Raw genomic sequence first — 24047 nt, forward strand, 5'->3', positions numbered from 1 at the left:
CACACAGCAGTCTACATTTCATAGTCAGAAATGGACATTTATGAAGGTGGGAGGGACATTCAGTCCCACACCACCCATAAGCTGCAGTTCAACGTGCGCTCACTTTTTTGGGGTATATTATTTGGTGTTCTAGCTAAATCTGGTCTCATAAGGACAGTTAGCAAGACTGAAGACCCACCTCAAGGTTCTTCCAACGCAGCGTGGCCAAGGCACCTCATCCTTCTTGCAGTGTTGATCCTCACCAGCGGGTGTCACCTCAGAACCACCAGTCCTGGCCTTCATGGCTGCATCCAGGTTGTATTTCAGCCCACTCTTGCTGTGTTATCCGGGAGGATTTTCTCAGCCTGGAAAGGATGTTGTCCTCTTCTCCCTGTCCATCCTGGTTGGATCGGTAGCAGCCAACAACAAGACAACATGGCCATGCACACACCAGTTTTTACTCATCTCCTCCTTGCAGCTCCCTCTTTTATCCCTGCCCTGCAGCTCTGGGTCCTGCTGGACCTGGGTGCTGCTTCCAGAGGGAAGGAGCTAGGACCATATGGCTTTGCAAATGCAGAACGATGGGGTTGGGGTACATGAAGAAGAGAAGATGTGATTCTTTAGGTCCAATGTGTCTAAATTTAGTGAGAATATGGGTAAAATATAAAGGGGAGAAGGCTCTGGGAACACCTTATTGCAGCCTTTCAGTACTTAAAAAGGGCTTACAAGAAAGAGGAGAGACATTTTGTAGGGCCTGTAGTGATGGGATAAGGAGCAATGGTTTCAAACTAAAAGAGAGGAGATGGAGATGAGCTCTTAGGCAGAAGCTCTTCCCTGTGAGGGTGCTGAGGCACTGGCACAGGGTGCCCAGAGAAGCTGTGGCTGCCCCATCCCTGGCAGTGTTCAAGGCCAGGTTGGACACAGGGGCTTGGAGCAAGCTGCTCCAGTGGAAGGGGGCCCTGCCCGTAGCAGGGGTTGGAGCTGGACGAGCTCTGGGCTCTGTACTGCGTTTTAAGACCTTGAGCAGACAGATCTGGAGCTGAATTACATCCCTGCTTTGCAGCACATAGGGGTGCAATGAAATCATGGATGTGCTACAGAGAAAAGGAGTCAGAGCTGGAGTTTGGTTACAGACCAAGATTCCTTCCCCAAACCAGTTCAAGCTCACCTCTGGTCACAGCTGTCTAAAGGTACATAGGGAATCAGGGTGGCTTATAGGCTCCTAGGAGAAACACTGAGGCTTAGCATCCAGCTCCACTACAAACCATCCACCTCCCTTTAGCCAAAAAGCCCTCAGCCTCTCTGTTGATGGGTCCCCACCTTCAAAATGGATACTGCCACAACAGCACATAGGCACCTTGTAAAAGAGAAGCCATCTATTGTTTAACAGAGCTTCTTTCCAGGAAAACCCTCAATTTTGATTAGGAGAGGGGTTTTATAAGGATAAATCCCCTCAGGATTGAGACGGGACAGGTTGCACGTTGGGGAGGTAGAGGTGTTCCACAAGTTCATCTTCCTGAAGGACTCTATTTCTTACCACTGTTTCTAGGAAGAGGTGCTCAGAGCATCTTCTCTGTTTAAGGGATGGCTCTGGATGGTCCATGGTCTGCTGTGGGTCAGAGCCCCATTGGGGCTCTCCTTCAAAGCCAGAGGACCAAAGAAGTGTTCAAAACAAAGCTCTCATCACAGATAGGATGCTTGGCTGCTTGAGGAACAGGAAAGCACTGAGAACACTTTCAAGAATGATCATGGTTGGGCTGGCCTTGTGAGCAGTGTGTGGTTAGAAACAACAGTATTACATTGCAGCCTCATCCCAGCCTATTTTTCCCAGGAAAAGGAAAAAGGGAGGAATTGTATATGTATTTAAAGGTTTCCAACCATCCAGTCCTTACCGGAGACAGCAACCCAACAGCTACAGCCCCAACCTGCACAACAAACTCACCTTCATTGCCATTTCCAAACCTGGTCACCCAGGGCTGTGTATGAGCATCACACACGGCTTAACCCGCTTGCTGCTGGGACTGGCTCTGCTGTTTCCATGGCGAGCGACAGTGGGATGCTGCTGGAGCTCCTGCTTCCCGAGGCAGTGGGATGCTGCTGAAAACAAACGGAGAAGCAGATGCCATGTCCTGAGATGCCTCCAAGTATTATAGCAAAGCACTAGGCCAGCCCTGGATGTCTATGTTTGGGAGCCTTAGACCAACAAACCTCCTTGACTTGCTGTTCTCCTTCCCCTTCCTTCCCTTATTCCATAACATTAAATGGTACCCCCAACCTCCTGGATTTTGTAATGAGGATTTATGGGGATGTCTGCACCATAGAAAGGCTGAGCCTTTGTCCCTGTGCCTGTTGTGTCTGTGGGCCCATCCATCCCCACGATGGGACACTTTTTGCCTGGTCCTCTTTTCCAGCCATGCTAATGCCCGAGCATGCTCTGGACAAGCACTAAACCATGCAGCTGGGTTGGGTGAAGAGCAGGTCCTTGTTTTGTATGGGGTAAAATGCAATGGGGATCCCTTCTGGCTGGGAGACAGACCCGTCCCATGGTCTTTCCCTTGTGTGTTGGCCCAGGCTCCAGCTCAGACCATGTTCAAGCAGCTATGGGTCAACTCCAGCAGATCTTTGCCTCGTAAAGACCCAAAGCTGTATATCATGGGTGCTGACTCACCTCCCCATCCACAGCAAAGCTCAGCAGCCACCAAACCCACAGGTACGGCAAAGGTGATGCCCAAGTCCCTTCTGCAGTAACTGAGATGCCCTTGCAGGATGTGGCAGACCTGGCACGGAAGCAAAGCACGTGTTGGTCCCTTGCAGCCAAGAGGTGATTCCTGGAGCAAATACAGGACCTAAATTGGCAGCAGGGTGTTATACCAATGGCTTTTTGTCAGAAGGATGCCAACGGGGTCTCAGTTCTGCCAGTCTGGCTGTCCCTAACCCCTCCCTAGAGAAAATGAGGGGGTTTTGGTGTCCTCAGAAGCTTCCCCAAGCCATTGGGAAGGGAGGGATTTGCTTCATCCATGTATTATTTCACAATGATGAGGTTTAGGCACCTGCATTAAGCCTTTGCATCCCTCACCCCTCAATTACACTTCAACTGATTGACTCCTCTCTCCTCTTTCCTTTCTAAAGCATGCCATTAATGGGCAAGAGACCGATTGCACTTCATATTAATTCAGTTGGCTGGGCCAGAGAGTAGAATGAACATCATCTGAGCTAGATTTACTCCCCTGACAGACCATTCTCCCCCTTCCTCCCCTCCTTTTGCCATCTGCTCATGACGAGGGCTCTCGGCTCTCCTCCCATCCACCAGCACGCATCCATCCTTCTCCATCAGCTCAGCTACCCGTGCTGAGCACGGTGCATAATGAGCTCTCTGGTCTCGAATTAGCCCTGTGCATAGTGGTTGGAAGGGGCTTGGGACAAGGGCCTGTAGGGCCAGGCTAAGGGGAATGGCTTTAACCTGCCAGAGGGGAGACTGAGCTGAGCTCTTGGGCAGAAGCTCTTCCCTGGGAGGGTGCTGAGGCGCTGGCACAGGGTGCCCAGAGAAGCTGTGGCTGCCCCATCCCTGGCAGTGTTCAAGGCCAGGTTGGACACAGGGGCTTGGAGCAAGCTGCTCTATGGAAGGGGTCCCTGCCCGTGGCAGGGGTTGGAGCTGGAGGAGCTTTAAGATCCCTTCCAACACAAATCATGCTGGGATTCTATGATTACCACCTGCTTCATGGTGCATATGATTGTTATCCCTTCACTTAATGGTTGCTCTCCCTCTCTCTTCAAGCTCCCTACCTTCTCCTGTGTGTATATTTTTGTGGAGTGCTAAATACAGAATAAGGGAGAAGATGATGGTAAGAGGCTGTAGTTAGGGCATGAGCTAACATGCAAAGTACCATACACATAATGGGGATGGCTGAGGACATCAACATAGCCTAGGGAATTGGAGGCATGTTTTGGGAATAGGCAGGGTGAGAGAGATTAAAAGGCTCCTTCCTTGTGGCTACTTAACCACAGGTATGTAAGGAGAGGGAAGAGCCCAGACAGGAGGCTGAGGTTGCTGGCTTCCAGCGTAGAGGCAGCAGCGAGGACATCCCCATCCCTTATGGCATATGAGTGGCTGTGTTCCACCAAGGCTCTGCAGAGGTGAGGTTTTCCAGCTCATCTCCCAGGCCTTTCCTGGGGCAGAGCCTGCAAAAGTCAGGAGCACTGGGCAGAAACCAAGCCACATCTCAGGTGATGGGGAAATAGAGCCACCGAGTTGCTGGGGTTTGTAGGGGGCCTATAAGGACGCTGGGGAGGGACTCTTCATTAGGGACTGCAGTGACAGGACAAGGGGTGATGGGTTCAAACTGAAACAGGGGAAGTTTAGATTGGATCTAAGGAGGAAGTTCTTTCCTGTGAGGGTGCTGAGGCACTGGAATGGGTTGCCCAGGGAGGTTGTGAATGCTCCATCCCTGGCAGTGTTCAAGGCCAGGTTGGACAGAGCCTTGGGTGCCATGGTTTAGTGTGAGGTGTCCCTGCCCATGGCAGGGGGGTTGGAACTGGGTGATCTTAAGGTCCTTTCCAACCCAAACCATTCTATGATGCCCAAGGATGAATGAGAGAACCCATGGCCTCCTCCTTGCATCGTGGTCATGTGTGCAGTTTTGGGACCATCTCTACGCAGAGGCCACCAGATCCTTGCCTTACATGTTTTTAACGTAACTTGGAGCTTACACAAGCTCTTTGAGTACTACCAGGTCACAAGCACAGGTATCTCATCTGTGAAAGTGAGTTTAGAGAGCAAACAGGGAGCAGACCATGATCTCCAACACTGATATAACCAAGTTCTCACCACATTCCAGGTACAGATTGCTCTTGGTTTGACTGAGATGAGGCAGATAAGTGCCTGGACTGGTGCTTTGGTTTCAAATCCATCCTGGAATCCTGAAGCAACTGAGGGGGATTCCCTTTGAGGAGGAGACGTTTGTGAGCAGCTGTTTGGTACTGAGGGTGTGTTGAGGAATGGCAGATGGACTGACAGATGGGAAAGAGACTAACAGCATGTTTTCATCGTGTCTGCTTTTACTTTGTTTATTGTACTTGTTGTTGTCAGTGTATTTATTGTAGAGAACAAAAGTCCTCTCTTTGAATGGGGGTGCATTCCCTGCAAGGAAACTGGGGTTAGAGCAAAGGAGGGTTTGGCTTCTCATGCTGGGAGTTGGTCTTGCTGCAATAGAGCTGGAGATGTTGCTAAGAGCAGACTGAAGGGGGATTTGCTGAGGAGGTGATGAGGGGGCTCTAAACGCATAGAGGATGCCTTGATGAGGGCTGAATGGGCTTTGTTGGGCAGGGACATACTGCAACCACCAGACCTCATGGGATCACTGGAAGAGGTGGAAGGGACATCAGAAGAACAACCAACCACCTCCTCCTGGTACAGTGAACACTGTGGCCAGACGTGTGGTTTTTCTGGTATCATTCCAGTGCCTGAAGTAGTTTTGTGGAGGGAATGACCGTAGCTAAAAGGGGCTGCAGGAAAGCTGGAGAGGGGCTTTGGACAAGGGCCTGTAGGGACAGCTTTAAGGTCCATTCCAACCCAAACCAGGCTGGGATTCTGTGATTACCAAAGTCTTTACAGAGAGTTTCCACTACAGCCATGAGGAAGTCACCAAAACTTTCTATCTCTCAGCTTATCCACTTAAGCAGGGCCGGCCTCAGGCTGTTCTGTATCTAATAATACTGAAAGGATCACTGTTCTTGCCTCGCACCCCTGAACAACCACCCCATCAGGATGTGGCATGGTTTGGTAGCTGTTAAGTTTTGAGTCATATCCTGCCATCTGCTTCTTCACTCTCCCCGCTGACTTGTGCAGAGGCAAAACAAGGCCACACTTGTTCGAGCACCTTGACTGCAGTTTCCAGCCTTTGGATGTATGTTTCCCCATGATTTTTCCTGAAAAGCCTCCTGATTTCTGCATCCATAAATTGTGGCTGGTATCTTACGCCTGGTCCCTTACTAAAATGGTCTGAAATGTGCCTTGTTTCTGCTCCACCAGTCAGTCCAGTGTATGTGCTGCTTTCCCACATCACCTCTCTTCCTGCCTTCTGTGATTGTCTTTCCATAGAAACTGGCTTCCATAGAAGCCATTTCCAGTTTCCCCATCTACCAAATGGGAATGTGAAGAGCTTTCACTCTTGGAATATTACCCAGTGCTTCAGCTCTTGTGCAGACATTCAATATTATGTCTATGGGGTGAAGAGCATGTTGGGGTGAAGTTACAAGATTAGAAAGCTAAGAGAGTGGTGCAATCCTGACATCCCAAATAATTATGGGTTGTCAGCTCTGGGATCACCAGCTCAGAAGCTCCGTTGGTGTTTGAGGCTGGGTGAGAAGAATCACAGCAAAGGTCTGCTCTTAGGAGAGGACCACATGTATGCCCAGAGATGTCCAAGCAGGTCCTTTGCACTAAGAAATGCCTTTTTACTTATAGAATCATAGAATCACAAAATAGTTTGGGTTGGAAAGGACCTTAAGATCATCCAGTTCCAACCCCCTGCCATGGGCAGGGACACCTCACACTAAACCATGGCACCCAAGGCTCTGTCCAACCATGCCTTGAACATTGCCAGGGATGGAGCATTCACAACCTCCCTGGGCAACCCATTCCAGTGCCTCAGCACCCTCACAGTAAAGAACTTCTTCCTTAGATCCAATCTAAACTTCCCCTGTTTCAGTTTGAACCCATCACCCTTTGTCCTGTCACTGCAGTCCCTAATGAAGAGTCCCTCGCCAGCATCCCTATAGGCCCCCTTCAGATACTGGAAGGCTGCTCTGAGGTCTATGGTAAGTGTTCCTGGTTTTGAGACTACCTGGAGAGCCTCCACATGTCCCCAGGGCTTTTATGAGCCAGTTGCAAGCAGAACATCTGTAACAGTTGGGAAAACCCTTTCTGAAGACCCTCAAAAGGTGCTTGTCCAAAGAAGTGGTGAATGCTCCATCCCTGGCAGTGCTCAAGGCCAGGTTGGACAGAGCCTTGGGCAATCTGGTCTAGTGTGAGGTGTCCCTGCCCATGGCAGGGGGTTGGAACTGGATGATCTTAAGGTCCTTTCCAACCCAAACCATTCTGTGATCCTATGCTTAGAGCCAGCCCTAAGGGATGGAGTGGATGTTGCATGATCACACACTTGGCTTCTGTGCATTTCCCAGCCTATCTATCGCAAGCATTAATCATATTTGATCCATTTGTTAAAACGGACAATTCTGGGAAAACTCACACCTATAAACCAGAGAGTTGGTCCTTGAGGATTCTGATCCAACTGTGCTCCAGGCAGGATGATTCTCAGGGCGTTAGGACTGTGACTCATTTCCTTTTGATTGCTGTGATTCACTAATATCTGTTGTCTGAGATCTGCCTGCTTTTGTGTTCAGGTTTCCTTTTTGCTTCCCTGTTTGCAGCCCTGTTTTCAATCTGGCTCCAGCTCAGCAGAAAAAAATCAAATCTGAAAAGCTGGCAAATGGCTTCAACTCAATTAAAGCCGTGATTTATGTGGTGCTTCTGCTACCTCAAGAAAGGCCATATATTTTCCTGGTATTAAGGGGAAATTACTTCCATCTTATGCGGAAGCCAAGTTCAAGTTATTGTTATTGCATATTTCTATTAGCAAGGCTCTCTGCAGTCAGATTTGTCTTTTCCTTTGCTTAAAGAGATGAGAACACTGGGATGTTCAGAGCTTGACACGGAGTTTGGTGCTCCCTGACCCCGCGTGCACCCACCTACCTTCAGTGCTGCAGGAACTGTGTTGCTCCGCTCCAAACCCTCTATTTATGTATTGCCTTTAACCCTTTAGCTGCGATTTCCAGGACCTTTAAGTGTCTTTATTTTTCAGTTTCAGCCTGTTTCACCCATTTCTGAGGAAGAGACAAGAAGAAAGGAGCTGTCTTGATGCCTACAGCTCCAGCAACCATCTCTTGAGCTGCTTTCCCTTGCACGCCAAGATATCAATGTGCACCTAAATCTTGGTGCTCAGACCTCACAGCTGAAATCTCTGCTCTTCACAGAATCACGGACTAATTTAGGTTGAAGGGACCTTAAAGAGCATCCAGTCCCAACCCCTTGCCACGGGCAGGGAGAAACCCTGGGAGATGGGCTAAATTTGGGTCAAAACCACAAGATTTGCTTCACATATTTTGCTTGGTGGGAAAATCTGGCTGCTAAAGCCTTCCAAGATGCCATCTTTGAAGGACACATCCCACTCACCTCGTGATTCCATGTGCGTGGCTCATTCCCCTCTGGATGTAACAACCAAATCCCTTGGGCACTTCATGGCACTGACTCCATCTCTCCCCTCTTCACCCCTCTTTTAACTCCTGCCCGTGACAATCAGACTGGGTGGAAGAAGATGCTTTCTCCATTTAAAGGTCGTGTATGAGTAGGGCATTAGAGATTACCCAGACACCTAAAGAGCATTCAAGCAAGATGAAATACACTGCACTTTGTACCTGCTGTTTGGCAACCAATGAAGGAGTGTGTGTGGATGTGGGAGGAATAAGCAGAATCCTCTCCCTTTGCAGAAATCAGTTTATTTCTCTAGGAAAGCACAATTTTACAACGATGACTATAAAAACATAGTTAAAAATTCAGTCATAAAGGTAACTGGTACAATTCCACATCAGCTTCCAGACACTGATGGCTGTCAGTGTCTGATGTCCCTAGACCTTCAGCAACGGGGTTGTGTTAATGCACAACACACCTGGTTCCTGCTCTGTGAAACACCTTCTCATGGCTTTATAGCTCATGAGTGGTCCATGAACCACAGGTCAACACTTCGTCAGTGCAGCAGAGCCATTTCTGGTCAGATCTGTTCATTTCTGGGGGTAATTTCTTTGCTGGTGTCTCAGAACAGAGCCATAAATCACCTCCAAATGCTATTAAACAGAGCTGAGATCTTCACAAGGCCTTTCGTGAGCAGAGAGCTTGCAGCTTTAATGACTGAAACGGTCATTGCTTTTACAGGCAGGAGTTCCCTTCCTTTGGAGGAGGTTAAAATTCAGGCTAAGGATTGCTTCTCCTGACACCACAACAGAAGGCAAAGGGGAAGCCTTGACCCAGCAGAGGCTTAGTGAAAACCAGGAATCTAATACCTAAGTCTTTCCAAAGGAAACATGTTTATTATATGAGAAAGCACTGTGGGATTTGCCCATAGCAGTGGAGCAGGGATACCCAAAGAGGGATACCTCTGGGAAACCCCAGGTTGGTGGGAGCTGGTGGTGACCAGTCGGTGTGTCCAGCACCTTACAAGTGTCAAACCATGGAGTAAATAAGAGTAATGGAGTGAGCAGCAGGGCGAAGGAGGTGATATTGTCCCTCTATTCTGCTCTGGTGAGACCCCACTTGCAGCACTGTGTGCAGTTCTGGTGTCCTCAGCATAAAAAGGACATGGAGCTGTTGGAACAAGTCCAGAGGAGGCCACGAGGATGAGCAGGGGCTGGAGCAGCTCCTGTATGAAGCCAGGCTGAGAACATTGGGGCTGTTGAGCCTGGAGAAGAGAAGCTGCGTGGAGACCTCAGAGCATCTTCCAGTGTGTGAAGGGGGCTGCAAGGATGCTGGGGAGGGACTCTTCATCAGGGACTGCAGTGATAGGACAAGGGGTGATGGGTTCAGACTGAAACAGGGGAAGTTCAGGTTGGAGATAAGGCAGAAGTACTTTACTGTGAGGGTGCCGAGGCGCTGGCACAGGGTGCCCAGAGAAGCTGTGGCTGCCCCATCGCTGGCAGCGTTCAAGGCCAGGTTGGACACAGGGGCTTGGAGCAAGCTGCTCTAGTGGAAGGGGTCCCTGCCTGTGGCAGGGGTTGGAGCTGGAGGAGCTTTAAGGTCCCTTCCAACCCAAACCACTCTATCTGTGATTCTATGATTCCAAATGAACAAGGGCTGCCAGCACACACCCTGCAGATCCCCAACAGCTACAAACCCAGGGTAAAACCAGATCACGCTGAGCACTCCCCCCAGAAGCCGGTATTTACGAGGTTTTTCCCTTTACAGACACAGCCCCTTCCCATTCCAAGTGGCAACTCACATAACAAATCCTCTGTTTTGATCGTGCACCATATGGCCTTTCCATCCCCATTCCCTGACACAAATCTGTTCAGATTGTCTCAGCTGCTCGAGTGTTTGGTCATTTGTGCTGGCACAACCAACCTAATTGTCCCCCTTTGTCACGGCTCTTGGGGCCAGGATCGGGTCTTGTCAGCAGCATTGAGTGAATTTATGCATCAGAGCATCTGTCAGAGGCTGGAAGGAGACGAGTGTCAGACAGGGGATGGACAGATGTTTGCTCATCCCTAAACCCATGATTGGCTGTCAAACTAAGTCGCAATTCATTCCCATTACAGCATCCCAGCTCCATCCGAGCCGGGAATGTAGGGAGGCCTCTAATAAATCCCGCCACCCCTCATCAGACAATTCACCTCGGTGGCTTTAGCAATTGAAACTGGAGCTATTTTATATGGGTTTTGACAAAGAACGAGCCTATTTCTGGACTGTGCAGTGCTCTCTTCTGATCATCTGCACAGCTCCTCTCAAAGAGCCACTTCTTTCCTGCAGTTTTGCACACAGCTAGTTTAAATCACAGTATTTCTCTGAAAGCAGCCACGCAGAAACACTGATTGGAGGTACAGCACATGCAGGTGAACCCCCCTCACAGGCTGATACTGGCTGTGCCTGCCCTCTATTTACCCAAATGAAATGGAAGCAAGTTAATATCCCTCATCCCTAGATAGTCATCAGCTTCCAATCGGTAATTCATCTTCACCAGCTGTCCCAGGGAGCACAAAAGAGAAGGACCACTAACTCTGATTTCATAAACTCTACTGATGGGTTCTTACCAGCTCTGTGAGCTCGCATGGGTATGGCTTTCTCTGAGCTTCACACAACTGTGATTTGCATCATTTAATTAATGGTTCCTCACACCAAAGACTGAGAGGACTTAAGAAATCACTTGGACCTCGACGTGAGCATCTTCTCTATGGAGCCAGGCTGAGAACATTTGGGCTGTTGAGGCTGGAGAAGAGAAGCTGCGTGGAGACCTCAAGGCAGCTTCCAGTGTGTGAAGGGGGCTACAAGGATACAGAGAGGGACTCTTCATCAGGGACTGCAGTGATAGGACAAGGGGTGATGGGTTCAAACTGAAACAGGGGAAGTTCAGGTTGGGTACAAGCCAGAAGCTCTTCCCTGTGAGGGTGCTGAGGCACAGATTCAGGGTGCCCAGAGAAGCTGTGGCTGCCCCATCCCTGGCAGTGTTCAAGGCCAGGTTGGACACAGGGGCTTGGAGCAAGCTGCTCTAGTGGAAAGGGGCCCTGCCCGTGGCAGGGGTTGGAACTGGATGGGCTTTAAGGTCCCTTCCAACAAAAACCAGGCTGGGATTCTATGATTCTATGGGTGGCTGGATGTTAGGTTGTGATAAACCCAGGGCAAATCCCACTGCACACTTCTGCAGCTTCTTGACGTCCTTTATGTCTCTTCCTTCCCAGCCTACCTAAACCTTCCATCTTCTCTCCAGTCCTGCCCAATGAAAGGCATGAGCAGTTCTGCTGTGATTAAACCAGCCTGGTCCAGTGAACTGGAAAGAGAAAGGCACCAGCGCTCACAGAAGGCAACAGTGGGCTCTGTGCATGTGAAGCATCTCCATCAGGGATTTAGCTGTTCTCCAGAGTCACCCTGTGTGGCTGGGAGGGATGGGTAGTGGGTAGAATGGCTTCACAATGTAGACATCCTCCAGCTACTGCATGGAACAGCTATTCCAGCCCCCCTTCACAGCCCCAGCCTTCAACGATAACAATGCACAATGAATTGCAAGCACCCTGTGTGCGAGCATCCATGTTTTGAGCACAGAAGAGGTTTGTAAATGCTTCTGCACCAAAGACCTGTGCAAATTGGTGCCAGAGAGATGAATGTGCTCATTTGGGAAGTCAGGTTCAAGCTTTCTCCTATAGGGCTGAATGGTTGATACCTCTACCAGAGGTTAATAAATCTTGGATATGAATAGACTGCATGGCCTAATAGCTCCTCTTTCATTTGTGAGTTCTATGGTTTTAGGGCTGTTTAATGGCTTTGAATAATAAACAACAGCTCTCCAAATGGAAAAGGAATTCTTGAGCAAAATATAGATAAAAGCCGTTGACATGTTTCATCGAAGGGGGAAAAAAGAGAGGAGAAAATGAGCTTGTTCTCTGTGTTTTTCCTCCCCAGAAACAGCTACGTTTAATGGGTTCACATTTATGCTGGACTCAGTAACCTGAATGAGCCCCTGTGTCCAACCTGGCCTTGAACACTGCCAGAGATGGGGCAGCCACAGCTTCTCTGGGCACCCTGTGCCAGCGCCTCAGCACCCTCCCAGGGAAGAGCTTCTGCCTAAGAGCTCAGCTCAGTCTCCCCTCGGGCAGGTTCAAGCCATTCCCCTTGGCCTGGCCCTACAGGTCCTTGTCCCAAGCCCCTCTCCAGCTTTCCTGCAGCCCCTTTAGGCACTGGAGCTGCCCTCAGGTCTCCCCTTCAGGAGCCTTCTCTTCTCCAGGCTGACCTGTCATCTTTATGTCAGTCACCCAACTGTGCCTGCAGCTCATGGGCATGGTGCACAAGGGACAAAGCAGGGTCTAGGTGGGCAAAGCTGTCCCTTATAAATACATATATATAGGTGTATTCACATGTGTCTATGCATATACATAAATCCATACGGACATGTCCATCATCCTCATCCCAGCCTTTCCCCACAGGAAGAGCCACCAGCTGCCTCTTGCTTCCAGATGGGGATTGAAAGGGAGGAAAGAGTTAAGAGCCGAGCACTTGCTGCAGTAACGCATCTGCCTGCTGTGAATCAGTGAAACCATCTCCATTCATCACAGCCAGAACAGCCTGGGTCTGTCTGGCTCCAGCAGCAGCAGCAGCCAGCAGGCTGAACGGCCTCTTCTGCTCCACAGACAGGCTGGGTGCTTCTTCTGCTTGTTCCATGCTCTCATTTCTATCAATAACTGCAGGGTCCATCTCTGCCTCGTTCTTGTCTCACCACTGAAGTGTCCTTTAGAGACCTTGTTTCCTAAAGAAGGATGGATGAGAGTGGCCTCTACAAAAGGCTCATGGGACAAGGGACCTCTGAACAGCTTCAGCCCAGCTTAGAGCAGGATTAACCCCAACCTGAGGCCAGGGTGGGCATGTCTTTGTCTTGCCATGTCTCTTGGTCACAGTGCCAAGAGCAATAAGGTGGCACGGTCATCCTATTGCTCCCTACAAGTGTCTGAGAGGAGGATGGAGCCAGGAGGGGCTGGGCTCTGCTCCCAAGGAACAAGGGATGGGACAAGAGGAACCGGCCTCAAGCTGCACCAGGGCAGGTTTAGATGGAGCTGAGGAACAATTCCTGCCCCAGAGGGTGCTCAGGCATTGGAACAGGCTGCAAGTGTTCACACCCCGTGGAGACGAGGCCTCAGTGCCATGGGGCAGTGGTGGGTTCTATGGTTTTCATCCATCTCAGACCAGTGCATGCAACTACCTACACTTCCTAAGGAGAAATACAGGCTCTTCCAATGGTAAACATGAATCTCCCATGTCTGTGCTTTTACATCGCCCACTTTCCACCAGCAATATTCCCTAAGTTCACCCCTTCTTCCTCTCCCAGCTGAAAAGAAGACAAACAGAGGCCATCCATTTGCTTCAACTGATAGGGACAGTGAACTGGTAGAGTCAAGGGACAGTTATTGCCACCAAAGTCTTTGTGTGGGGGGACCAAGTCTCAAAGCAAGCTCAAAACTTGTTTTCCACCTTAGGGACCTGTGTCACTTTGGGAGAGTGTATAGGATACGTACATGGCTGTTGGACTTGATGATCCTTTTAGGTCCCTTCCCATTGAGCTACTCAATGATTCCCTGATCCATGGAGGGGAAACAAGGCAGACAGAGCTGTTTGTCAGCACCGTGATGGGGCTGGTGCTGCTGCCTGATTGCTGCAGCTGCAGGCAGTGATTTTTGTCATCACTGGAAATGCAATCTTGTCCCAGACTCCAGCGGCCGATGCTGGGCTTTTCTCATGGATAATTCCGAATAATTATCAGTCTTGAACACTGATTAATCCTCATAACAACATCTCACAATAGAGAGGAACAAAGGAATAATGTCTGCTGTATATATGTATGACTACTGAAGCAAAAAGATCCAGTAACACTGCCAAGACAAGGCACAAAATGAATGGCAAAATAAGGAACGGATTTAGGGGGTTTCTGGCTTCCAGGTCAGACTTTGCATCATATTTATGGCATTGGTGTTTCTTCAGAGTTAGAAAGGAAATGTACATTAATATGGGAGAAACAGAACTGTAAGAAGAAGTGGGTTTAAGCTGAAACAGTGGATGCTGGATATGAATGAATAATTGAGTCCTTCTGCCATGATGCTAATTCCTACGGGGCAATCACTGCTATCATCACTGCCCTGTGCAATGCACTTATCCTTAACACAAAACCAGCCCAATGTTTGCAGCCTGGGAGTTGTGGTTGTGTCGTTCCGTAAATACACATTCATCATTCTTGCTGAGGAAATACAAGCAAGGAATAGCTCATCAGAAATGAGCTACACAGAGGAAAATCAATTATGTTCTCCTGAGCTGCTTTATTTACTCTGTGAAGATTTATATATTCACATGGCAAATGATGAGGAAACAGGCAAAAAAAAGAATCATTCCTTTCATGTTTACCTCTACACAAAAATACTCCTTTGTGGTTTTCTCCTAGGGGTAAATATCTCTGCTTGCATGGGTTTCAAAGTGTGATTACAGAGGAAAGCTTAAAGAGGTGGCTGGAGAATAAAGTGTGAAACCACAGAAAATAATCCAACATCAGCTTTAATTGGATTGTTTGTAATTGTGAACTCTGGGTGCGGGAGATGAGATGTTTCACTATTCAGGGGTTTGGTGCTTTGAATAAGAGAGGGATTCTTCATCAGGGCCTGTAGGGACAGGCCAAGGGGAATGGCTTTAACCTGCCCGAGGGGAGACTGAGCTGAGCTCTTAGGCAGAAGCTCTTCCCTGTGAGGGTGCTGAGGCGCTGGCACAGGGTGCCCAGAGAAGCTGTGGCTGCCCCATCCCTGGCAGTGTTCAAGGCCAGGTTGGACACAGGGGCTTGGAGCAAGCTGCTCTATGGAAGGGGTCCCTGCCCGTGGCAGGGGTTGGGAATGGGTGACCTTTAAGCTCCCTTCCAACCCAAACCAGTCTGGGATTCCATGGTTCTAAGACCCTTCTGAGGGATGGGCTCCAGCTGCCAAGCATGGATCCAAAGCTACGTTATTCCATTGGTTGGGATCATTGGGATCTAGCAGTTGGGTTTTGCTGAATGTCAGGAAGGGACAAACTGCATCTTTCGGATCCTTGGTTTGATACCCCCAGGTCTTTCGCTGTGTTAAGCCATCCACATTCCAAACAATAGCATCTTCCCAGTTAGGAGCTTTCTCCTTCCACTGAAACTTATGTCTGATCTTGTACCAGAACACCATTTGGGGATAGGACTTTCGAGCCCATCTCTCTTCTATTACCTCGACATGGAAAAGCCATTTCAGGCTGGTGATTTTATTATCCATCATTGATGGGGGGTAAATTATTAAAGCAGACTCATAAAAAATGAAAGCCATTTTACACAGAGGAGTCCTGACAGTAACCTAGATATGTCACAGAAGCTGATTGCCACCAAATGGGAACCCTGCCCCTTGCCAGAGCACAGGGGGGTAAACTGAAAGATGCATGAGATGATAGAAAGAGAAATGGAGTTACTGAAGTGACAGAGTGGGAGAGAAACACATCAAGGTAAAGGAAACAAAGGAGCAAAGACAACGGAGGGAAGGGGGAGTGAATAGAGGTTAAATAATTCAGGTCAGGAAGAGCCCTGAAGGAACAAGGGAGCATAAGTCATCTAGGGATCACTGGCGAGGGAAGCAGCCAAACCCAACATGTTATTCACAGCATCACAAAGAGCTGTTGGATGCCATTTGGAAAGGCCTTTGCTGGTGCAAATGAGTAAGGAATCAAAGCAGTTGGGGTATTTACACACTTCTGAGAAGCTGTGGTTTCCCCATCCTTGGAAGTGTTCAAGGCCAGGTTGGATGGGGCTTGGAGCAATCTGGTCTGGTGGAAGGTGTCCCTTCCCAAGGTTGGGACTGGATGAGCTTTAAGGTCCCTTCCAACACAAGCCAGTCTGGGATTCTATGATAAGTAGCCCCTAAATCAGAAGGGTGAATCCAACAGATGCAGCAGTTTTGGCCCCTTCACACTATGGATGCTGTTGGTCTCAGATCCTGTTCTGCCCTGGTCCTTGATGGATCAGTCCTGAAGTTCTCCCCCTCCACCAAGCTCCTTCAGTCACTGCTTTATTAAATGGAGATAACCCATCAGATAGGGAGTTTTGCAGCATTAATCCATGCCCACCATAATCCCACTGGTGGGCAAACATCTCCCATGAACTCTACACATGATTTCAGCCCTGGGCAATGCTTTTCCTTGAAAATCAGCTCTGCTTCTCAAAGACCAGGACCTACAAAGGGTGAAATCCAGTCTGAAACACTGAACACCCTAGCCTTTTCTAGCACTGCTGCTCTTCTTCTCCAGGGGATAGATGCTTCCTGGACCAGTTTTATTACCCAGCTCTTGGAATGAGGTAAGCAGGAACCTGTGCCTCCTGCCTCCAAATCCCTCCATTGCATTTAATTCCTGATCTGGAAATATTCCTTTTTTTTCTTTGCTCTACTTCCTGGTCTCTTGTGTTCTCCTATTTTAACTTTATCTTTGTTTGCTTAGGGGGATTCCCTTCTCTCCCTCATACTTACAGCTCTGAACCACTGCTGATACAGAGCACACCCAAGGCCATAAGGATGTACCAAGCACGCTGCAGGTAGAGGCAGTCATGCAGAATTCAGCTGCACTGATTAAAGCTTGCTGGTGGGAGGATAATTCCTGTTAATCACTTCTACTACACTAATACCTCAGGATAAGCTCAAGATGAGCAGAACAGAATGAGGGAAACTCCCAGCCACAAATGCTTTGCAAACTAAACAGAGAAGCATGGTAGGAAATTATATACAGTACAATGGGTGGGCAATTCAACAGTAACTTGATTCACTTTGAGAGTGGGAGGTGCAAGAAACCTGGAGAGGGGCTTTGGACAAGGGCCCATAGGGCCAGGCCAAGGGGAATGGCTTTAACCTGCCCGAGGGGAGACTGAGCTGAGCTCTTAGGCAGAAGCTCTTCCCTGGGAGGGTGCTGAGGCGCTGGCACAGGGTGCCCAGAGAAGCTGTGGCTGCCCCATCCCTGGCAGTGTTCAAGGCCAGGTTGGACACAGGGGCTTGGAGCAAGCTGCTCTAGTGGAAGGGGTCCCTGCCCGTGGCAGGGGTTGGAGCTGGAGGAGCTTTAGGGTCCCTTCCAACCCAAACCAGTGTGGGATCCTATGATTCCATGAAAATGAAAGCGTTGAGGTGAGAAGTGGGAGATGCTGAATGAAATCAGAACACTGCAGTTCAATATGAAATTAAATAGGAATCTCTTTTTTCTTGGTCTGAAATATCATTCCTAGTTTGGTGGAAAATATGTGGTTATTTATGAGCTGCACAAATGTTCTCTGAAATTCTTCTGTCTCAATTCAGGTCAATATTTGGTGGCTTCAAAACCCATCTCTGTGAAATTTCACCTTCCTGCTTCAGGCACGCTCCCTCTCAGTTCCCACTGGTGAAAGGCAAGCTGGTGGCTGCTTGTTCCTGCTCTCACCTTGTGCTGAGCTGCTTCAGGGAGCTGAAGAGGCAGAAATGGCTGTATTTTGGTGCGTGTTAGGGTTGGCCTTTCTGCCCCTCCCTGAAGATCAGCTACCGATGGGAGAACAAGCCTTTTTCCTCAAGTTTTCCATCATGGATATCTGGGTTATTACAAATAATGGCATATAGACAAGATCCTTGGCTGACTGCATCTGTGGTGGCTTTTTCCTATGGGTGCTTCTGATTAAGACACAAGTGATGGGCCCTGAGACATCAGAGAGCGATAGACACTCTCTGATAGAACACCAGCAGCTCCATGGATCTGGACCAAAACCTCCTGCAGGCCACCAACATCTGGCACTGAGCTTTAGGCCGGGCTCCTCTCTAATAATGGTGCAATCATTGTAATTATACATAAAATCAAAGTTAATGACTTAATTACGTGTAATAAGGACCCTTCAGCTACTGAGTGAGACACGCACTCGGTGTAATTACTCAGAGCCATGTAATCTACTTGCCTTTGTACTGAATACTCTATTAGTTACTATTCACATCTCTTCGGAGGTGCTTTGCAATGGTTCAGTGATTGGATTTACTCTAATTTTCCCTTGGCTTGCATAAACTGACAGTAAATATTCCTCTGTATTTGATCCCTTTAAGGTTCTTCCCAACCTTCCTCTTGCCAAAGAGAACTCACCACAATGGGTACATAGAATGGTTTGGGTTGGAAAGGACCTTAAGATCATCCAGTTCCAACCCCCTGCCATGGGCAGGGACACCTTGCACTAGGCCATGGCACCCAAGGCTCTGGAGCTTGAGGCAATTTGAAGTTCCTGCTTTGCCTTCAAGGTCCTTTGGATGGGTACCTGTGTTTTGGCCAACGTCTGTACAGCATCGGATTTTGGCCATCACAGGGTGCCTTAGCAACGGAGTGATGGGACAAGGGGTAATGGTTTAAATGGGGGAAGTTCAGGTTAGATAAAAGGAAGAAGTGTATTTTTATAATAGGAATATATATATATGAATATATGGAATATATATATGTGCCATCCCTGGCATTGTTCGAGGCCAGGTTGGACACAGGGGCTTGGAGAAAGCTGCTCCAGTGGAAGGGGTCCCTGCCCGTGGCAGGGGTTGGAGCCGGATGATCTTAAGGTCCTTTCCATTCAAACCATTCTATTATCCTATGATGCTATGGTTCTTCCCCAGAGGGATGCATCTGCTGGGATTTCCACTGACACACTTCTGCCCACTGCTTTCTGTATTGCATTGGGAAATGCAGGGCCTTCATCATCAGCTGCTTCTGCTCTGGGCTACAAGGTAATGTCCTTTATTCTCCTCAATTGCTGCATTTAATGAGCCAGCCAAGGACATCTCTGCATGAAGCTGGAGAAAGGCCAACCTCTGTATCAGATGCACCAGAACGGCAGAGGACAGAAGGTCATGGAAGGCTCCTACATAGACAACAAAGCTTGAATCTGTGGCTGTAATAAAGAACAGTACCAGGAAACAAGAACATGTGCAGAGTCATCCCAAAAAAGTCCATGGACAGAGCTGTGGCAACAAGACCGACTGCTCAAGTGGCCACCAGGACAGACACATAGCACATTTGCAGACACGTCTACTTGAAGCCACACTAAGAAAGGACAGAGATAAGGGGCAGCTGAGAGGTGAGGTATTATTTATTCAAAGCAGTGATTGTTATCACACAGTACAGGCAAAGAACGAGGTTTATAGTCCAAGAGAGACAGGACACAAGACAGAGACTTGGGGAGGATGGGGAGGAGAAGGTCCCTGGTAGAGCTGTGGATTTAGGATGATGTGGAGGGGGACAGGTGGGAGAAAGGAAAAGGTTGGAGAAGTTGGGATGGACACGGGAAAGCTGGCAGGGAAGATGGAGAATGATTCAGAAGGCAATAGAAGGTATAGCACCATGGTGGGTGGATGGGGTCTGATGGGGCACTGAGGACAGCATGGGAAGGAGCCAATTGGGACAGAGAAGCCTGGTCAGCAATAGGGAGTGGAGGGAACAGGGCAATGGGGACAAGGACATCCACTGCCCTGAGACTCCAAAGCACTATTTCATTGGTGGTTCATATCCCTGATGTTAAAAGTCTTGGCTTCAAAGGTGGCCACAGCTGCACTGGTCCTCACTTGGGTACTAACTCCTGAACCAGGCCAAGGAGCAGGTCAGGTCAATGCCAAAGGATACTCTAAGGATTTCTCTACCTTGACCATTGAGTACTGGCACCACCAAGTGCTCCTGGGTGCTGTTAACTGATGAGGACAGACCCATCTACCACAGCCATGGTGCGGTGAGATCCCCTCCACCATGTACCATGCAGGGTGCTCCTCACCCTGTGCTGTGACCCAGCTCTCCAGACCTCTCTCGGAGCCAGACAGGGAATGCAGGTCTATGGATCCCCAGGAAGACTTGGGAAGACCCAGCTTTGCTTGGGAGCTTGAGGTTGGTGCATGTCTCAGGCTAGGTTGGGGTGGGAGGTGGGCAGATGACAACAAGGGGGGTTCAGAAACATTCCCCCCTTTCCATCTCTCATGCTGATGAACTGCCAATGTTAAGGGTTATCATTCCTCTGTGCTAAGAGCTGTCACTGCTCCTCATCTGTAATTTTCTGGTGGCTGGTCCTTGCTGTTGGTGTCCGTGGAGCAGATTCCCTGCAGGGAAAGCTGGTGGTTTAGAAAGCATTAAGATGCCTTCAATCCATTAGCAGGCTTTTCTTTAACTCTTGGGCTCCCATCTCCTCCACATGGTTAGGGACCATGGTTAGGGACCTCCACAATCGTGGGTAGGGAACTGCAAGGCACCCTGCAATAGAAATGAACACTGTTTACAAGCAAACCCATAGTTCATCACAAATCACCATCCTGAAGTACTCAGAGCTGTTACCTTGCATCACAGACCCAGTGGCATTAATGGAATTGCTCCCAACCCTGAAGCTCATGTGAATAAGGGTAAATGGAAGTGGATCTCCAACTGGATCAAACTTACCATGACACTGCTGGAAGCAGAGGGAGCTGAATCCCATGATGTTCCATGTTGGAACATCACAGTTATTTCCAGCTGTGCAAAAGACACTGTTCTTAGTGCTGAACATGCCCATGTCATCATGTTCATACGACGTATTTCTTCTTCCTATAAGCTCCTCTTCTGCATTTGCTGTTGCTGTTAGGGAAGGTGGTTATTCCTTGGATGCTGGCAGGTACTAGCTATGACAGAGACATCTTAAAAGGTCCCTTTTTCTCCTGCACTGGCACATCCCTAAATAAACCCTAAATCCAAAGGATATTGTGGTATAAGAAGCTGCACATGTCAGCTGATGGAGCCATCACCTGGCTTTACCAGTCAGGGATGCAATAATGATAACTGAGGCTTCCAAAGGAAGCTCAGAGGTTTGGAAGTAGCAAAACTGGTAAATCTCATTCCCTGCATCAGATGGAAGCTTAAGTGGCTTGGCCACAGGACTAACACGGAGAACATCATAGAATCATTGAATAGAATCATGGAATCAACCAGGTTGGAAAAGCCCTTTAAGCTCATCCAGCCCAACCATTCCCAGCACTGCCAAGGCCACCACTGCCCCATGGCACTGAGGCCTCGTCTCCATGGGGTGTGAACCCTTGCAGGGCCGGTGCCTGCAGCCCTGCCCTGGGCAGCCTGTTCCAATGCCTGAGCACCCTCTGGGGCAGGAATTGTTCCTCAGCTCCATCTAAACCTGCCCTGGTGCAGCTTGAGGCCGGTTCCTCTTGTCCCATCCCTTGTTCCTTGGGAGCAGAGCCCAGCCCCTCCTGGCTCCATCCTCCTGTCAGGCACTTGTAGGCAGCCATCAGGTCCCCCCTGAGCCTTCTCTTCTCCATAGGCAAGAATCTCTTCATCCACCCATGCACAAGGCTCCCGGGTGTGTTGCTGCAGCCCTCAGAGCAAGATGTATTCAAAACCAACTGATTAAAATCAGGATCTCCTCATGGGCTGCTCACACTGTGCAGCCAAAGCAACACCTCAAAGTCGCACCGAGATGCTCCGTTATCAAGAGTTTGAGATGCAGACTTGACCTTTTACATTCAACACACCCGTATTTTCTCTCCTCTCCTTGTCCCCTCACCCAGACACCAATACTGACTATCAGGAGCCAGCACCTCCACACTAAATGCTCTTACGAGACAAAGCATTTTATGTTTAGTAACCCACCTCCAGTGCTTTGCATGGTCATGATTCTCACAACAGCCCTTGGAATTAGGTGGGCAGTGCAAGTTACTAAGGACTTATAAAGGAGTTAGGAGCAGTAGGTTCAGACAGTGATGGTTAAAGCCCAGAGGATCCAGGTCCCTTTGCCTATCACCAGGTCCCATCCTTCTCCTTTGGCTGTTTAGGCTTTGTGATGCTGAGCAGCCTCAGAGAGCAACAGGGAAGCAAAGGCATGTTCTCCAGCTCTGAGTGTGGGCAGCTGGATCACCCATCCATGCTGAAAAGACCTTTGTGTCATGGGAAGAAACATTGTTGGCCAACCTGGATAGTCACAGATGAGCCCCATCAGGGACCCATCTACTAAAAATGAACATTATCTCCAATATCAAGTTGTGGAGGGGTGAAATGATAAATCCCTGTACCTATAGCCCAGCTGAAACGCCTTAAACACCATACAGTGATGTGTGATCATTGAATGGATGGGAGCTGGTAGGAGAAGGAGAGGGAAGGTAGGGGCATACAGCAGGACATGAGGAAGCAGCACTTGTCATCACCATGTCGTCAGAGGTGGAATAAATCCAGGCAGTGATTTGGAAACCAGGCAGGGATGAGAAATGGTGAGGCAGAAAAGGGCTGGTGCTCCATGGAATCAACAATTGGAGGAGAGGCTTCAAAATACAAGCCCAATGCAGTCAGCTCTCCCCAGGGCTGGTAGGGATGTTATTGGAATACCCATTAGAAGAGAAAAAACATGATTGAAAATAAGCATTACAGGTAATTAAAACAGAGGTTGAGCTAAGATCAGGGCTCACCATTTAAAAGGAAATTACACCCTCAGCCCTGCTGTCTTCTCCACTATAATTTCTCCACATAGCCTCCATCTTCATTAATACATTCATTAGCCTTCACCTTCATTAATACATTCACTAGACTACACCTTCAGTAATACAAAATCAGTGCTTTGGACTTCCACAGTCACTGTCAAGCACCCCGGGAGTGCTCAACCCAAAAGCTTACCAACTCCTTTCAAAGATTTATAGTCCCTTGATCCCTCTTATTGGGCCTTTCAGGTGGTTTGGGACCAAAGCAAGTTGGGAAAGAGTGATTAAGTGATTAAGTAACCTCATCTACATCCCCTCCCTCCAGCTCTTCATAGCATCATAGAATAGTTAGGGTTGGAAAGGACCTCAAGGTCATCCAGTTCCAACATGGGGCTTATCTTCTGCTCCCTGACCTAGCGCAACACGGACACAAGGTCCTCATGTCCACCGTGAGGTGCAGCAGCATCCTGCATGCACAGCACTCACCCTCTGTTCATGACACTTGTAGACAGAGGATACAAAAGCAAACTCTCTGCTCCATCTACATGGCTTCATGTCCATCTTCACCTTTGCAAACACTTGGCTCTCAGGCTAAAGGGAGCCATTTAAAGGGAGTGAGGTTTGATAGCTCAGTTGTCCCTACGGCAGGCAGGGAAATGGTGGCTTTAAGCATCACAAACCTGATCATGGTTGGAAGGGTGCTTCTTATGGAGAAAACAAGCTCAAGGAGGTGGTTATTCGTCTTTAGCATTTATTTATCATTGGAAAAAAAAAAGACCCTTTGAGCAAGCAAAGATCACAAGCACATCACAATCCATTGGCTATACATTAATCCGTGTGTGTGTGAGTGTGTCTGTGTGTCACTCTCATCAGAACAGCAGGAATGGAAAGAAAAGAGCACCACGGGGGAGGCGTGTGTGCTTAAACACGTTACAAGAGACACGTTGGTGATATGCAACCAAACCCAGGCCACAAAAGATTAATTAGACACTTCTGATCTGCCTCCAAGAGGCAAGAGGTTGTGGAATTGATGGGAGCCGTACACAGTGGCTGCGTTGCGAATGAAGAAGCAGGTGATCGGTGTGCGAAGCGGTCAGGGAACAGGAGCATCAGTCAGCAAATAGCACCATTTTGCAGAAAGGAGAAACAGTGAAATACAGTGAAAATGCAAAAGCAAGCAGTAGACAGCATAGGAACGGTCACAGCGTAAAAAGCAAACCATTTCTTCTGTTCTTTTTACAAGGAAAGCAAAACGTATTACAGATCAGCAGTGAAACAGAATCGGCATCGTGGTAGCTGAACACAGA

At 48.7% G+C, this 24047-nt stretch overlaps 1 protein-coding gene across 1 annotated transcript in view; it reads right to left on the reverse strand.

The window, feature by feature from the left end:
• Positions 1 to 19379: 19379 nt before the first annotated feature.
• Positions 19380 to 24047, reverse strand: part of MAP6 (microtubule associated protein 6) — a 37929-nt gene continuing 33261 nt past the window's right edge. The window contains exon 4 of the mRNA XM_062639198.1: positions 19380 to 20542. Within this exon, the coding sequence (XP_062495182.1) occupies positions 20488 to 20542 (55 nt within the window). The 3' untranslated portion in view covers positions 19380 to 20487. The remainder of the gene's footprint in view (positions 20543 to 24047) is intronic.

Source organism: Pezoporus occidentalis, unplaced genomic scaffold (genome assembly GCF_034315485.1).
Source record: "Pezoporus occidentalis ecotype Australia unplaced genomic scaffold, CSIRO_AGI_Poc_V1 ctg6, whole genome shotgun sequence".
NCBI classification, from domain to species: Eukaryota; Metazoa; Chordata; class Aves; order Psittaciformes; family Psittacidae; genus Pezoporus; species Pezoporus occidentalis.